General features: G+C 52.6%; 5 protein-coding genes across 5 annotated transcripts; 2 read left to right on the top strand and 3 right to left on the bottom strand.

Annotated features, from left to right (window-relative positions):
- Nucleotides 1-82: 82 nt before the first annotated feature.
- On the top strand, nucleotides 83-4,186 carry BDQ94DRAFT_139877 (uncharacterized protein). Its single transcript, XM_026765516.1, has 4 exons — nucleotides 83-1,095; nucleotides 1,152-3,182; nucleotides 3,248-3,450; nucleotides 3,553-4,186. Exons 1-4 carry the CDS (start codon nucleotides 683-685, stop codon nucleotides 3,621-3,623), a joined length of 2,718 nt encoding a protein of 905 aa, XP_026628625.1. The 5' UTR covers nucleotides 83-682; the 3' UTR covers nucleotides 3,624-4,186.
- A 546-nt stretch (nucleotides 4,187-4,732) lies between these two features.
- Nucleotides 4,733-5,148, bottom strand: BDQ94DRAFT_139875 (uncharacterized protein). Its single transcript, XM_026765515.1, has one exon. The coding sequence runs from the start codon at nucleotides 5,109-5,111 to the stop codon at nucleotides 4,836-4,838; it is 276 nt and encodes a 91-aa protein (XP_026628624.1). The 5' UTR covers nucleotides 5,112-5,148; the 3' UTR covers nucleotides 4,733-4,835.
- A 1,673-nt stretch (nucleotides 5,149-6,821) lies between these two features.
- Nucleotides 6,822-9,252, top strand: BDQ94DRAFT_139872 (putative phospholipid metabolism enzyme regulator). Its single transcript, XM_026765514.1, has one exon. The coding sequence runs from the start codon at nucleotides 6,905-6,907 to the stop codon at nucleotides 8,714-8,716; it is 1,812 nt and encodes a 603-aa protein (XP_026628623.1). The 5' UTR covers nucleotides 6,822-6,904; the 3' UTR covers nucleotides 8,717-9,252.
- A 1,487-nt stretch (nucleotides 9,253-10,739) lies between these two features.
- BDQ94DRAFT_129640 (uncharacterized protein) lies at nucleotides 10,740-11,254 on the bottom strand. Its single transcript, XM_026763939.1, has one exon. The coding sequence runs from the start codon at nucleotides 11,162-11,164 to the stop codon at nucleotides 10,793-10,795; it is 372 nt and encodes a 123-aa protein (XP_026628622.1). The 5' UTR covers nucleotides 11,165-11,254; the 3' UTR covers nucleotides 10,740-10,792.
- A 62-nt stretch (nucleotides 11,255-11,316) lies between these two features.
- On the bottom strand, nucleotides 11,317-13,992 carry BDQ94DRAFT_168607 (DUF3824 domain-containing protein; the record flags this gene model as incomplete). Its single annotated transcript, XM_026771110.1, has 3 exons — nucleotides 11,317-11,744; nucleotides 11,798-12,139; nucleotides 12,198-13,992. 3 exons carry the CDS (start codon nucleotides 13,990-13,992, stop codon nucleotides 11,317-11,319), a joined length of 2,565 nt encoding a protein of 854 aa, XP_026628621.1.
- Between the last annotated feature and the right edge of the window lie 2,122 nt (nucleotides 13,993-16,114).

The raw sequence follows: 16,114 nt of genomic DNA, 5'->3' as shown, positions 1-16,114 counted from the left end.
CAGTGATGTCATCACCTGACCGGGCGGGCCTTAAAGCGGTGATAATGGCCGGGCAGGGGGGGCCGCTGGAGCTCCCAGTTTCCTTGCTTTTCGGCAGGCTGTTGGTCTGGATCTCTCTCACTCCTCCATCTTCAACTTGGGACTTCGCTTGACAGCAGAGGGTCCTCTATTTGGCTTCCCCACCTTCACCCCCCATTCTATCCCCCCCATCGTGTATTCTGTACTACACAGTACCTCTTAGGATCATCCCCCCGTCTCTCCAGTTGATGGAGCTCAACCCTTACCGTTGGAAGTGCCTCATGTCCCACCACGCCTCGCCCCTCGCTCGCCGATCTCCAATCGCTCTGCGCCCTGCGCCCCGATGAATTGTCCCTGACCACGCTGAGCCCTACTAGGCTGGCTGACACTGCATACCCGATAACCTTGCGTTTTGGATTGCCTTTTTTAAATCATCGTCATCATTACTCTCATTCTTATCGCAGCAGTCATTCCTCGGTGTCGAAAGCGCCCCCGTGCATGGTGCTGTTGAACCGTCTACTATCTACGGAGTACTAGCTGCAAAGTTATCGCCTTGAGGAGTGGAACCCACTGAGATAAGGAATTGGGGGACATTTCCCAATTTTTTGGGCCGATCATCGTGCATGCAGCATCTGCGGCCCCGAGGCCCTCGTTCCAGATCACAATGCAGCCTTCACCGTCAACTCCGCATCAGACCGCTCCCAGCCCGACCAAACCCTCCCGACACAGTAGTCGACGTGCCGGTGACTCCCAGTCAGCAATCACGCGTGGCTACGACACTCCTGGCTCGGATCGGAAGCAGGACGATGGCGCAGGAAGCAGATCAGGTACCACGGTTAAATCTGCCAAACGGAAAAAACCCCGTCATCGAAAGCGTCGTCATCGCCGTCAGTCCTTTCTCGGCGGCGCTGAGGATCCTCATCCCGCCGCTCCTCATGCCTCGATCCCCGACGCAGGTGAGGATATCAGCATGATGGCAGATCAGACCAAGACTCAAGCTCCGCTGCCGTTCTATAAACTGGGTAGTAGGGATCTCAGTAGCACTAGTCTGGAGAGTGAGGCTTTGTTGGATCATCGGTATGTTACTGACGTCTATTCCATTTCCCTGTGGCTGATCAGTGTGTTCTACATAGCCATCAACCGTCGATGAGACCACGGAGAGATAGTCGTCTGGCCCAATCTTACCGTCCGGGTTCCTCCACCACCCCTTTTCGTCCCATCGAGTCGGGTTCCCAGACCCTGCCGTCTGCGCACAGATCGTATCGAGTGGATAATGATAGTGGTGGAGAGGACGAAGAAGTCAACGATCGGACTCCGTTGATGCCGCCGCCCTCTGGCCATAGTCCTAGCTTGCCTCGCTACGGGACCGACTTTCGGTCAAGCCCGCTGTCGTTCCACCAGCGACGACCTGCTTCCAGTCGTTCGAGTTCTTCTCGGTGCTCGCCTCGTGCCATACCGAGTCCCAAGTTTGCCGAGCAACAAGATCGTGATTATGACATCAACAATCCCCCGTCAATGCCAACGTCGCCCAAGCTCGGGCCGGAGATGAACTATGACGATGCAGTGGTCACTGGGGCTGAGTTTGACTTTTCGCTCGCCAAGTCGATTGACAATCGGATGGAACAACTGGCTCGCTCCCATGATGTGTTGATCGACGTCGATGGAACCAATAATCGTCCTGCGCAGTCACCCGGGTCGTCGCCGACGTCGCCGCAGATCATGCCTCAGGAGCGTCTCCGTCGTCGCACGACCTTCCCAGCTGAAGAAGATGTCTGCTTCCCAACGGAAGAGGTCTCGGAAATCGCCGAAGAAGACGCACAGAGGGCGGCCAAAGAAGGTCATCGCCGACGGCGACGGCTCAGGGAATGGCCAGATCTATCCGTTTTGGAAGATTGGAGCCGCCAGGAGAAGGAGGAGCGTTCAGGTGCCTACCGCGCGAAGAAAATCAGCGAGCCTATGCTTGTCGAGGGTCGCCTGCGTCCACAGTACCGACTCTGGCGGCGCGAAGAGGAGGAAGCTCCCTACCGATTTACGTACTTCAACGAAGAATTCCAGAGTACTATCCACGCCCAGACAATCTCGGAACTATGCCAGCCTGGTGGTAGTTTCCGCGAGCTTTTCATCCCTGATCCGCCAGAGTTAGATGTTTCATCTGATGAAGACGAGTTGGAGTCTGAGCATCCTCAAAGGGAGGGCACAACGGACCACAATAATCATAGCCGTCAGCCCAGCGGAAACGTATCCCGGGTCATGTCGCCGAACGGTAACAGTCACGGCGCGAATGGAAATGGTATCCATAATCACAACAATCACCAGGGCGTCTACGGGAATCAACGGCCCCAGCCTCGGACGTCAATCATCAGTGAGGCCGTCACCGAGGCACGTACATCTGCCGAAGCATCGCCTATGCGCAAACCAGCTCAACCGAAGCCCAAGCGTTATGGGCCTCGGCCGACATTCTGGCTTGATGTTCTTTGCCCTACCGACGCAGAGATGCGAGTGCTTGCCAAATCCTTTGGTATCCATGCCCTGACGACCGAGGACATCATGATGCAAGAGGCGCGCGAGAAAGTCGAGCTGTTCCGGAACTATTACTTTGTCAACTACCGCACCTTTGAGCAAGACCCCAACAGCGAAAACTATCTCGAGCCCGTGAACATGTATGTTGTGGTGTTTCGGGAAGGTGTGCTGTCCTTCCACTTCTCGCAGACGCCACATCCGGCGAATGTGCGCCGACGAATCCGCCAGCTGATGGATTACCTTATTCTCAGCTCCGACTGGATCTCGTATGCTCTTATTGATGACATCACGGACGTGTTTGGCCCCTTAATTCAGGCCATTGAGGACGAAGTCGACGAGATCGACGAGAAGATCATGCAGATGCATGCAGATGAGCGAGGGATGGGGACCAACAAGGAAGAGGATAATCAGAGCGTGACCACGTCTCTGGCCCCCGGTGAGATGTTGCGGCGCGTGGGCGTGTGCCGCAAGAAGGTGATGGGGATGTACCGCCTGTTGAGCAACAAGGCAGACGTTGTCAAGGGCTTTGCCAAACGATGCAACGAGCAATGGGAAGTGGCGCCCAAGTCGGAGATTGGTCTCTACCTGGGCGATATCCAAGACCTTATTATGACCATGACCAGCAGTTTGACGTACTACGAAACGTACGTTGCAGCCTCTTTCTTCAGTATGGGTTATTGATTTTGCTAACTTGACTGCTGTGTTGTAGGCTTCTGTCGCGTGCGCATTCCAACTACCTGGCGCAGATCAACATCCTGATGAACGAGCGGCAGGAACAGACGGCCGATGTGTTGGGCAAGTTGACGGTGCTGGGAACGATTGTCCTGCCGCTGAATATTATCTGTGGTATGTGGGGGATGAACGTCAAGGTGCCGGGTCAGGATGTGGATAGTTTGTCGTGGTTTTGGTCGAGTAAGTCTCTCTTTCCCCCTTCTCCCTCTCGTGCGTCTAAGAACTACTGTTGTTTATCTACATCAAGTTGAGGATGTCATGGCTAATGGAGTGTCTGATCAGTTACGGCGGGGCTGGTTCTCTTCGCCATTGCGTCGTTCTACATTGCGAAACGAGTCTACAAGATTGTCTAGTCTAGTCTAGTAGTCTAGAAAGATGGTCCGAGTTGTCGTGAAGAGAAGGAGGTTGACACACCGAATGTGGTGCCAGGCAGCTCTGGTTTGTTGGGTTAATTTTTTCACATTTTCCTATTTACTTTGCTCTTTGGGTTATCACACCGGGGTTGCATTGGGAGGTCTGGCGTGATCAGAGTTTATTTGCAATACCTTGGGTCTGGCTACTGCTTCATTTCCTTCCATCTATCTGAGGTGTATATTATGGCTAGGATAATAGAGGGTGGTATATAGCATGTGAAAGGGGGAATGCAACCCCCTTCCCCTTGAAATTTCATGATATTTGGTAAAACAAAAAGCTTAAACAGAGTTTCTGGGAATTAGCACAAACCTGCTGGGAAGAAGTTCGTTCCGCGTCTCGAATGGGTTTCTCCGGGATGAGAGTGAGATGAAGTCATGATGATTTCCCCGGTCGGAGGGATGTTCCGTATCTGTTCCCGTATTGTCCCGTATGGTCGGGAATTGGGGGAGGGTGTTGCCGCTGGTAAAGTTACCAGACTGCGATGTCACAGCAGGTATTGATTCCTGAGGAATGCCGTTTTGGAAGGATTGTTTTATTCTTAGCTCGAAACTCGAAACAAAACCATCCAGCAAACATAAGTAACTGAACTAGTACTAATTGGACTGACTTCATCATCGCCCTCCATCCATCCATCCATCCTCCCTCTTGACTAACTCATCTTTCCCTCCCCCACGTCATTCTTCTCTTCTTGCCCTCTTTTTATCCATCTTCCTTTCACTATCTAGCTACCTGCTGGTCTACTACTCTACCTCCACCGGCTGAAAGAAAGAGAGAAGGAAAGAAAGAAAGAAAACAGGTCCACTTCAGTGCTTGTTGACTCCCACGCTAGACGCCTCTTTTTTTCCTCCCGTTCCTTGACGTGGGCGGCTATCATTGGGTCTCGCCGTCCCCCTCCCCTTGACTGGCCGATCGGGGTCCTCTTCTTTTCTCTTACTACTCTGTGTACGCACTTGACGACGACTGGAACGACTTACTATACTTACTTAAGTCAGTACACAATCGTCGCTATCTAGCTATCTAGTACTTTCGGCCTATCTCCCGTGCTGCCCTTAATCAAGACGCACCCGCTTGCTTGCTGGGTGCCCCGGTTACTGGCGAAAACTGGGTCAGCTTCTCTCGGGTACCGGCTTAGTGCTATCACTACCAAGCAGCTAGCTAGATACACTACCACTACACCCACTACACACTATTCTCTTGCTGGGTTCTTGATGGCTGGATGGTTGGTTGGCGGTGCTACTACTGCTGACTGCCACTGCTACGTACTCACTGGCTTGCCTGCCTGTCTGACAGATTCCGCAGTCGAAAGTTTCTGACTTCGCAATCGATTCCTTGCGTCTGACAGCCTGTCGAAACCTGGCTTGTCCGTTCGCCATTCCCTCCTGCCAGCTGCCAATAGACATCATCAAACTCTCTGGATTCCCCTCCATCCATCCCTCCCTCCCTCTTCACCTCCACCATCCACAACCGTCCGCCTCCCGCAAGCCTCGTTCCGGCCATACCTGCAGTTGGCCACCTGGATCGACATCGTTCTCTCGTCCTTCCCGTGAGCTAACGCGCTTGGGGCCTTGTTCTAGACGTTCCATCTCACCGTCTTCTGATCGAGTTATGTGCACGGTTGCGCCCGCGTTGACGGCTTCGGTCTACTTGGATTATTACTTGGTTTCCTGAAAAAAGGGCCCGGGCTAGGAAAACAACAACAACAACAATATCCTCCGCTGGGGTGGGCTGCATCATCATTCACCACACACACACACACACACATTCTCGCCCCCCTGGTTCTTGCATCCCTCTCTACAACCATCCCCTCCTCCTCGCAGAGTTGATATACTTTTCCCTCCGTCTGGTAATTCTCAAGGCCATCAGCAGCATGTGGCTGTCGTCCATTCGTCCTCCCACTCGGTTGATTGTGTAACGTGGTTTGGTACGACAGACAGGAAACCGCTGTCCTGAATTCCCAACGCGGCGACCACTTAGCTCTCGCCATTTTTTCGAGCCCCCCGAATCTCCTGACACCCAGTGCTTTATTTTTTTTGTTGTCTCTATTTTTTTTTTCCCTCCCCCCCCCCTTCCGTCCTGGGGTCTCCTGCCGGCTGGTGGCTCACCGATACTTCATTATTGGGATTTACTTTTCCTTTTTTCTTCCTTTTTTTTACCCTTTTTCCTCTCATCCTCCCCTGTCCGGACCTTTGTTCCGGTTCCCTCTCGGACTTCGTGATTTCTACCGGTCTTGTCAGAAAGCTCTGACTCGCCAGAGATCATGGCGGCGGAGTCCGGGAGGTCACCTTATCCCAATGGGACCTCTGGTGGATCTCGTATGGCCCACGGAGATGAGGCTGCCTTGTCTGCACCACGCCGATCTGCCAGTGAGAGTGACATGATAGAAGTGCCACGTTCAACCTTTAGATCCCAAGCCCAGGGCTCCGCCGCGTCACAGCTGCCTAAGTTCTCGCATGCGGTTCCTGGCGTCTCCGCCTCAACGTCTACCACCAACTCGGCTATATCCTCCCGCGAGTCCTCCCCCGTCCGCTCCTCTCGTCCGCGCAAAACCAGTGCAACCCCCCGTCACTCTTCTTCTCGATCTCGCAAAGGCAGCATCGATCGCAGTCCCAATCGTTCCATTGCATCGACGAATACTGGTTCTGGCACGCTCCCCTCCGCCACGGTCGTACAACGAGCGCTGTCCCAGAACAGCAGACCTCCCGTCCTCAGCCCACCCCCCAATGCCGAAGCGTTCTCCGATGTGCCCAGTCCGGACAAGTCCACCATGCCATTATGGGCCACAACGCGGCGGTCGGAACCACAAGAACCTACTCTTCCGAATACCTCTATCAAACGGTCAGTGCCGGATGACTTTGCGACGAAGCCAGACCGGAGTGCTCCCCGTGCCGTAAATAGGGGCCAGGGGTCGGCTCTGGAAACCGTTCAGGAGATGGCCAGTGATCAGTCCACACCGTCGACCGATACGATCATGAACCGACCCCTGACTGAAGAGTCTCAGTTACAAAAGATCGATGAGTCGGACGCCACCCCCAAGGCGTCGCGGTTCAACAATGAGAGTGGCAGCGATAGTGGAGGGAACAAGAGCTCCGAGCCAATGGAGGGTTATCGCCGTCATTCTGCTTCGAAGACCCGGGGGACCAACGCCCTTCTCTCCAAGCAGTCCTCTACGTCTTTGAGCGGCGGTCCTCGTGCCAAACCGGCGGATGGATCTGTCCGGAACATGATTGTCGAGACAGAGACCGTCAGCTCCATCCCCCAGGTATCCTTAGCTGTGGCTACCGGGGACCGGGGCAACACTGGTCGGGTTGATCCGTCGGGCACTCTTCGCATGAAGGGTAGCCAGGAGACAATCCGGGCCAAGAAAGATAAGAAGCGGGTGCGCAAACCGGCGACCTTGGCCAGCGGCGCTGCATCCTCCAAAGCGGACATTTTCGAAGCTAAGGTGGCCAGCGCCGTTGACGAGGCCGATGTGTCCGACTCGGACGAAACGTTTGTGTACGAGTCCAACCCTCCAGACCCGTATCCCGTGCGGCAGAATCGGTACCATTCCCGGACCCCTAGTGCCACCTCCATGGCCAGTCAGGTCGATCAGCTTTCTGCGGTTCGCAGTCGGCCAGGAATTCGGGATGGCAACCACAGTGTGACCGGCAAGCGCAGCATGAAGTTTACGAATAATACATTTGCTAGCGGAGCGGACGATCCCGGCGAAGAGAGTGCCCGAAGCCACTCCCGAGTCGATAACGGCGGCACTCACACGCCCCGCCACCATCACATCGGGCGATACGGACGCAACAACAACCTGTATCCGTCCCTATTCGATCATGAGTCACCGTTCCCTCAGCCTCAGACACACCTCAAGTCGCCCCGGCATTTCATCAGCGGCGGGTACCGGCAGTCCCGACATCCGGGGTCTCGCGCTGGACCCAACTACCGCACGATCAGCGGCACCAAAAAGTCGAACGATGGCTACGGCTACGATTTTGATGCTGAAGGGGCGGATGACGAGCGGACGCCGCTGGTAGGGTCCCCCCGAGTGACACGCAGCCGTCATGGCGCTGGTCGACGCCCCAATAGTGCTAGCCTACGCCAGATGGAATACCTCCAACAGCGGCAACGCGGGTATTTTTCGCGGTACGGTGCGTGTGTGATCATCAGCCTGCTGCTCTTATTGCTCGTCGGGGGTGTGACGTCGTTCGTGGTGGCCTCCACGAAGGCTCTCGTGGACGTGGAGATTCTAGACATCCAGAACGTTCTTGCTTCCGAGCAGGAGATTATGTTGGATCTGAACGTACAAGCCATCAATCCGAACTTGTTCCCCGTGTCCATTGACGATATGGATATGAACATCTTTGCCAAGAGTCGATTCGTTGGGACCGACGAGCTTTGGCGCAAACTCAGCTCCGACTCGAGCTCCGTCCCCAGAGTGGAGAACAGCAGAAAACGAGCCGAGATGGCTCTCATCGCTCGCTGCGCTGGCGATGCGAGTTGTCTGTCGAATAGCACCCTATCGGTGCACGGCAAGAAGACCAAGGGCGGCGTGGACAAGGGCACGGATCCCATCGAGTCTGATCCGGCGGGCGATCCCCAGACTATGCTGCTGGGTCGGGTGTTCCGATTTGATTCTCCTCTATCTTTCGAGCCGTCGCCATGGAATTATGTTCCTACGGCATCGAAAGGACAAATTCGGCTTGCCCGTCCGGGCAACAAGACGGAAGAAGGCGGCACGGAGCGATGGGAGCGGGTGCTTCAGCATGAATTTGACCTGATCGTCCGTGGTGTGGTCAAGTACCAGCTTCCACTGAGTTCCCGTCTGCACTCAGCCTCTGTTAGTTCTAGCATCAAGGTAATCCCTAACGAGGACGATGACACGGATGGGGGCGGCAAGCATTCTCCGAACAACGAGACCGTCAGTATTTCGGGGACCAGGTATTATCGCCGGCTTCGACGCGCCCGATCCGAAAGTCCCGAGATCTCGACGTTTGAGACGGTGAGGAAGACCCTTGGGTTCATCAAGCGAGCATTTACGGCGTGAAATTGGTTTCCCGTAGCTGTCGGTCATGATCGCGTGGCTTCGCACTACTCAGCTGTGTCTCCTTCCCATACTTTATCGTGCTGGCTTTCGTCTCAACGGTCTTTGGATCCCTGCCCTTTGCGGAAGGTCAATCTATCCAGAATAAGGACTGAATGGCCGGGTGTGACCCTTGCATATGGGGGGTATCCCTCAAAGGGAGCAAGGGCTACTCCCCCTTGTGCCACTCGACATGGCGTATGACAGTACACTATTGCGATAACGTGTTTCCTTTGTTGGAGCTTTCATTTTATCAAACCTAGCGATTGGTCTATTTCTCAACTGATGTGTAACGACCTGATAATTTCATCATGAAAAGAAAACGGCAGCAAAAGCATGGAGAACGGCACAGTTTTTTTCTTCTTCTTCTATTACAATAAAGGAAAAGAACGTTATGTATGCATCAGCACGGCGCTCTATACAGCTTTCTTTTTCTGGGAGTATGTTTTTTCTCTTTTTTTTTTCTTTTCTCACTTATTGTGTTGCTTGCTTCAACTTGCGTGGTTGGTTTCTGGATGGGAGCGTTGTGTTTGATTAGAGGGGAGCATCGGTGACGGGTGCACACGTCGTTCTCTCTTGCTTTTGCTTCTGCATGGGGTGGGGGACACCTACCATGCTTTTTTTGTATCTATGTATGTGTGTACATAATATTCTATATGAGGTGCTTGACTGTGCCACATTCGAAGAAGTTAATTGCATGATATGGTGGATAGATAGGGGGTAGGGTAGGGGTATGGGTACATAGATATAGTACATAAGGGGGAGTGGATGGATGTACATAATATGATGATAAATGGATGCAATGAGCTCATCATATACTACATTCTCAGCTGACAGCTGAATGACTTGCTTGAGGAAATAAAGATATTGAGATACTTATGGTCGATTCCATATTCAGCCTGACTCACTGAGTGAGCATCGACAGTAAGAGTTGTGAGATACTAGTTCAGGTGGTTAAGCTAACTCAGCTTAATCACAGTATTCCACAGCACCGTCTCAGTGTGCTCTTACTCCACCGAAACGTCGACTATGGTTATGATAATAGTAGCTCCCTTCAGAGAAGCGATCCTCAAAACCAACCCACTGCTGAACGAACCACCACCACCACCACCATAAGTAGTCCGTATATAGTTACACATAAATACATCCATGCTCTGCGAATACGTACAAGAGGGGGGAAAAAAAAGAAAAAAAAGAAAAGAAAAGAAAAGAAAAGAAAAGAAACTACTAATAATAAGTCGAGGTGAGTAGTAAATAGTATACCATAGACCACACACACTACTATGCGACAGATAGGTACAAACCCTCTCATCTGCATCGCATTAAGAAATTCGATCTATTTCATTATTACTGCCGACCACCTCAGTATCAAAATACGAAGTAAACAAAGGAAACGAGAAAATAGAGTCATCAAATCAAGTAAAACCCAAAAATCTCGCATGTTGCATATCTATACATGGAAACCACTACTTTCTACAACTCTGATAATGCCGAATAAACCCGGCCCCCACTTTCCCCCAACTTAGGAACATTATTACATGAGACAGGCCAGATTTTACAGTAGAGATAGTAAGTGATCGAAAAAGAGGGGACATTTATTATGATGGGGGAAAAGTGTATCAATATGCAAGGTTAATAATGCTTAACCAGTCAATAGTAACACGTAAGTAACTAGGAGGAGTAGGTGGGTGGATCTCTTGGATTAACCTATGGTTCGTTTGAGCAGCATGTATCTTCTACTGCAAGGAAAGTAAAACAGATACAATAGAAGACATTAAACTGAAATAAGGTTTGAGGTATCTGGAATTAAGCAACTCAAAAGTATGTACTTATCTGGATAGGTACATAAAGTAGGCCGGGCTACTATGTAGATAGGGAGGAAGAAGAAGAAGGAGAACGAGAAGTGCAGAAAAGGCAGCGAATGTGTTAGATCGAGATGCAGGCGAGGAGATAGTCTCCCCACCAATAATATGCTACTATTTTTCGTCTAGTCGCTGCCTTTTTTTTTAGTTTTGGCTGCCTTCAATGCAAGTGGGCTTACTACAGTAAGTACTTGGAACCGAGGACCATGCAAGATACATCCAATGCGAACATTTGAAGAAAGACAGCTGTTCCCTCTACGGTGAGTGAGAAAGTACAATGCTCGACCTGTCTGTCGGTTTGGATTGGCTCATGTATCGTTCGGCTGTTGGGGCTGCAGATCTGCACATGTTTACGTCCGGCATTTGCCTTTCCTGGAAGACGCATCTTCATCCAAGGCAGGCACGCAGAGATCGGCATTTGAACCTGGAATTCTCCCTGAACGGGACGATCTATCAAATCTGCGAGATCCTTCGGCCGAATGCCGGCATTGTCTATTTCAGTCTGCGTACTTGAAGCCACATTGAAAAAAAAACAAAAAGAGAGGAGCATTTGATAGATACATGAGGCCGTTAAAGCGTTATATTCTCGTAAAAACAGACGTGTCAAATCAGATCATTCATCATCATTACTTCGTTCGTTAAGCAGGAAGCGGCTTGAAAGATAACGGTGAAAAAAGATAGGCGGCAAGATATCCACCACGATTACGCGAAGACTCGGTTGAACCCCCTCATGAGCTGCTCAAGCCGACCTGCCAGCGGATCATCGTCGGGCTGTGGCAGAAGCCGGCCATGCGAGTCAAACCGGTCAGGCAGATCAACCGTCGAATCAGAATCAGATTCCGTCGCATTATTCTGCTGGCCCTGTGACCCAGAGCGAGCATCGTTACGTTTGTATGAAGAGTACGGCTCCGACGAAGAGTGTCGACGAGGCTGAGGGCGGTTGCGACGGCTCCCATGTACTGACCCAATAGTGGAATCACTGTCATCCGTCTCGTATCCTAGGTCCTTCTGCCCTTCATGTTCGGAGTGAATATCAAATACAACTGACTTTGGCCCCGGAGGCTGACTGGCAGCGCGTGATCGGCGCCTCCTCGCACGGGGTGTCCTCAGCGATGACTGCGCATCTACACCTAAGTGGTATGGTCAGCAATAACTCAGCTAGCGGCAGTCTTCCTGAACCCACCATCGAATCCGCGGTCTTGGACAGTGGGCTGGGGATAGTTCGATGCACTCACATTCTCGTCTGCCCTGCGGGGCCGCGGAGCGTAAGGGTCTGGGCCAGGGCCAGAGGGATAGTCGTACGACTGGGGTGGCACCGGGCCAGGAGGGTGTGGATAGTCAGCTGGGCTGTAAGGTGCCGGTTCTGGGCGTGGGCCTGTCGCTGGAGGGGGTGGGAAGTAGTTGCCGTTTGGATAATACTGGTGATCATCAATTGGCCGAGGCGCTGCTGCAGGTGTGGCCGGATAGGGTAATGGATTTTTGTACGAGCTGTCATATGGCTCACGGCGTGCATCCTCATCGGACTCTAGCACACAACCGTCAGCTTGGAATGCCCTGTTTTGCTGCAGCTCACCAAGGCTTACCCGGCCTATCTCTGTCCCTGTCCGCCTTCTTACGTTCGTTTCGCTGTGAAAGCTTGTGAGCTGCATACCCAACTCCCGTGGCGGCTAAAGCAGCTTCGGCGAGGTCGCGGGAACGGCTGCGATGCTTGCCATGGCGGCTTCGACGCCTCCGGTGGCTGCCTCCGTCGGAATCGGATGAGTCGCTACTGTATCGGACGCCCCGGCTGCGACTACGACTGCGACTGAGACTGCGTGTTCGATGCCTGGAAGACCCGAACCCGGCAGCACCGCTGGCCACAGGATCAGAAGCGTCGGAATAATAGCCATGCGGGCTCACTGGGCGGCCATAGTAGTTATGAGGAATGCTGCCATGAACTGGATGATCCCCGTATTCAATCAAACCAGGCGAGTCTCTCGTTGGGTCAGGGTACACCTCCGACGGGGCACGGCTCCGCGACCTCGAGCGTCGACGTTCTCGACGTCGTGACTCCTCCTCTTCTTTCTTTTCCTTGTTCTTCTCGTAGAGACCCGTTGCTGCGGCCGTTCCAAGTCCAGCCGCTACCACAGGGAGAGCCTTCCGGATAGCACTGTGTGATCGAGACTCGCGTCTGCGAGAGCGGGAACGGCTGCGTGCCTTCTCCACCAGTCCCGCTACGGCCGCTCCAGCCAGACCAGCCTCTGCCATATGCTTCCTGCGTTGCGACTGGCTGCGTTTCTCTTCATGGGTATCCCTTAGCGATCTGCGCGAGCTCGAGGCGCGGCGGTGGCGTGAGCGACTTCGTCGGTCTTTGTTCGAATTCGACTTACTCCGCGCCAACGCCACGGCTCCGGCAATGGCAGCAGCACCTAGGCCAAGTTCCGCAAGATGTCTGGCACGTGAGTGGGAATGTGAGCGGCTACGGCTGCGGCTGCGGCGGCTATGGCTATGGCGATGGTGGTGGTGATGATGATGACGGCGCGAGTGAGAGCTTCTGCCATCGTCAATCGAATGGGAACGATGTCGGCTTTTGCTGCGGTAGTGGTCTCTGACGCGCGAAACTGCCTCTGCCGCAACAGCCCCTAGAGCACCCGCACCGACATCTCTGCCCAGGCGGCCAACACCATCCGCCACTTCTTCCCCTTCTTTCTTGCGATGATTACGAAGCAGCTCTGCGGCACCGACACCCGCTAGCGCACCCTCGGCCAGATGTCGCCGATGATGAGGGCTATCATCGTATTCCCGGACCTCTTTACGGATGTAAACCATGCTGTCATCACTGCTATACGCGTCTTGGTCATCTCGATGGCGGGCAGCCTGAGAGATGGAGTCACTAGGGCTCAGTTCCCGTCGAGAGCGGCGGTCATCATCGTATTCTCGAACACGGCGATGGTAGTAATAACCGCCGGGCTCTCTGTCTACTTCAGAGCGGCGGACGATTTCGTAGTCGGACTCCCTCGGGTTGACGTAGACCGGGCCTCGGGCTTCAAGAAAGATTACCGGCTGAGCTTCACGAATGACAATGGGGGCGGGATATCTGCGGATGCGCTCGGGCGCATAGTACTCACGTTCGTAATAGTCTCTTTCGGAGCGATAGTCATATGGGCGAGAGTCGTAATCAACCTCACGCTCGTAGCGCTGCACCGTTAGAGGTTCATCACGATCGACTGAGCGCCGGATCACAACTTCTCTATCACCAGGGTCTTCGCGGCGATAGAAAAAGTCGCGCTCACGCTCGTCCTCGGAGGGTATGACGTAACGCTTGATAGAGACGGTGGAAGAACGGGGCTCGTCCCACTCCCGCTCACGGTCTCGTTCTTTGTAGATGTACGTCGACATAAAGGAGGTGATGGAACAATTTTCAAAGCTGGTAGGTAGAGTTTTACTTGGATGAAATAACGATGGAAAGGTCAATCAGAAAAGGAAGAAGGGGCAAGGTTTAGAAGGGAGAGGAAGATGGAAGATTTGAAAGATGGGAAGCGAGGCTGCAGGGAAGTGGGGTATTAGCAAGGCTGACGAAATGGCCGGGCGGGCAACACTGACTGACGCAGGAGGTTGATTGTCAGGTGTAGATTATCGGGAATCCCAAGGTGGAACAAGAGACGCCCGACGATATGACAATAAAGCAGACGAAGCGCGCGGATGGCCAAAGAATCGAGCCGTGGCTGAGCGACGAGCAGTAACAGTAATGGGGACTGGATTGGTTGGTGTGATGAGGAGGGGTAAATGGACGGGACAGCAAGTGGCACTTGGTAAGTGTCTAGACGCGGATCCTAAGCAGCAGTCTAGCAGTCTAATTCCTCCAGGAACTGAGTGGAGATGGCTTCAATTTGAAATCAGAGAGATCTTCCAATTTCTAATCTCTCCGGACTAAATTCAAAGACAAAAGCAATGACGAGAATGGAACAGAAGATAATGAAGATGAAGATGGAGAGGGAATGGAATGGAAATGGATTGGATTGGATTGAATTGACCCAAACAAGAAAGTGATCGACCACGTGAAGGCAAGACCTCGTGATGGCCCAATTGGGAAGCATCCCTGATACTGTAGAACTTGGGCTTCTTGTTCTCTCTCACTCTCACTCTCACTCTTCCGGATCAATCCATCCCTACCAATCCGAATGATCCACCTTCTTACAATGTACACAGATTCCCTCTTGGCCTGCTTAGTGTGACAGTCAGTCATGAGGTCCTTTCCGAAACCCCAAACGCACAAAGAATGAATGAGGCTAACATTGCGCCCGATGCTAATCAACTGATTAGTCGCCATCGTCCTTTAGTCTGTACTCCTCGGCTCTTTCCATCCGGTTCCCATGGCCCGCTTAGCTTCATATCCCCTCGGAATTGAACAAGATACCATGTTGACTTGCACTTGATCAGTCGTTCCTGATAAGTCGGTTCCACGGATCCTGGTGGGTTGGGCTTGTCGCTAAACCATGGAAGCATGCCGCCTGTCATTCAGTGGACAAAAGAAGCATTTCTTTTCCACATCTTGGTTGGAGAGTTTTCTATGCAAGTGTCTAACCATGTGTAACTCGGATTTGCAGGACTTTTCGAGACTTCGAGAATGAGCGGAACTGGATTCCGAATAGCCGCGGTGGCGTTTTCATTTTTGACTTCGGAATCTGCCTGTTTTCCTTTGCCCGATGTTTACTTTTCCCCATGGCAAACTTTCTTTTGATTTGCCCCTACTTCTGGCATGCCCCCCCATCAAGAATTGGCGTCATTCGTCCTGTCAGTTCGGATATCCACAAACTGTGCACCGCAAGTGCAACCTCTCGCAGTCAGTTTCCTTCACGGGGGAAAATCTATGACCAAGACTAAAAGTAGTCTGCTGGGTCTGCACCTTCCTCGTATCGTCTCATTTCCTATGGAGTATGATCTTTCACTAACGTTAGGCGAACCTCCGACCCGCGGGTCATTATTCGCCACGCGAACAGCTAGAGCCACCCACACTTTCTAGTGTTCTTTGCCCGAGTTCGCAGTTCGTATGCATCGGACTATTGGATGCTACGAAAATCCCGCCAGCACTGCTTACCTACATCATGCATGATCAAAGTACATGCTTTTTTTTTTTTTTTTTTTGGCTTGGCTGCTTGCGTGTCGCTAGTTCTACTTCGGCTACCAGATGTGTGACATAATGTTTTACTCATGCAGCGGTCAACCATGTTTGCCCGTTGAGATCTTGCTGTCGCTCTTAGATCCACAGGCTGCTCTGGCGCCTGGGGCGATGCAATTGCTTGAGACTCCTTCCGAAAAATGAGTGTCTCGACGATGATCCCTGCATCCAGTTGACTTTAGTTAGCTTGTGTGCCCGGAGGCTTTTTTTTTTTTTTTTTTTTTTTCTGAAAACCGACTAAAAGCCCCCATTCGTAAGCGGTCTTCTTGCGCTTTGACCCCCAGCTTCTGATGCTGGGGTCCATCCAGCCCACATGGTTCTGTTACACGGCGTTATCTCATA

Source organism: Aspergillus welwitschiae (genome assembly GCF_003344945.1).
Source record: "Aspergillus welwitschiae strain CBS 139.54b unplaced genomic scaffold BDQ94scaffold_9, whole genome shotgun sequence".
Classification (NCBI taxonomy): domain Eukaryota; kingdom Fungi; phylum Ascomycota; class Eurotiomycetes; order Eurotiales; family Aspergillaceae; genus Aspergillus; species Aspergillus welwitschiae.
The sequence above is the reverse complement of the archived record's forward strand: the minus strand, read 5'-3'. Positions and strand labels throughout refer to the sequence as shown.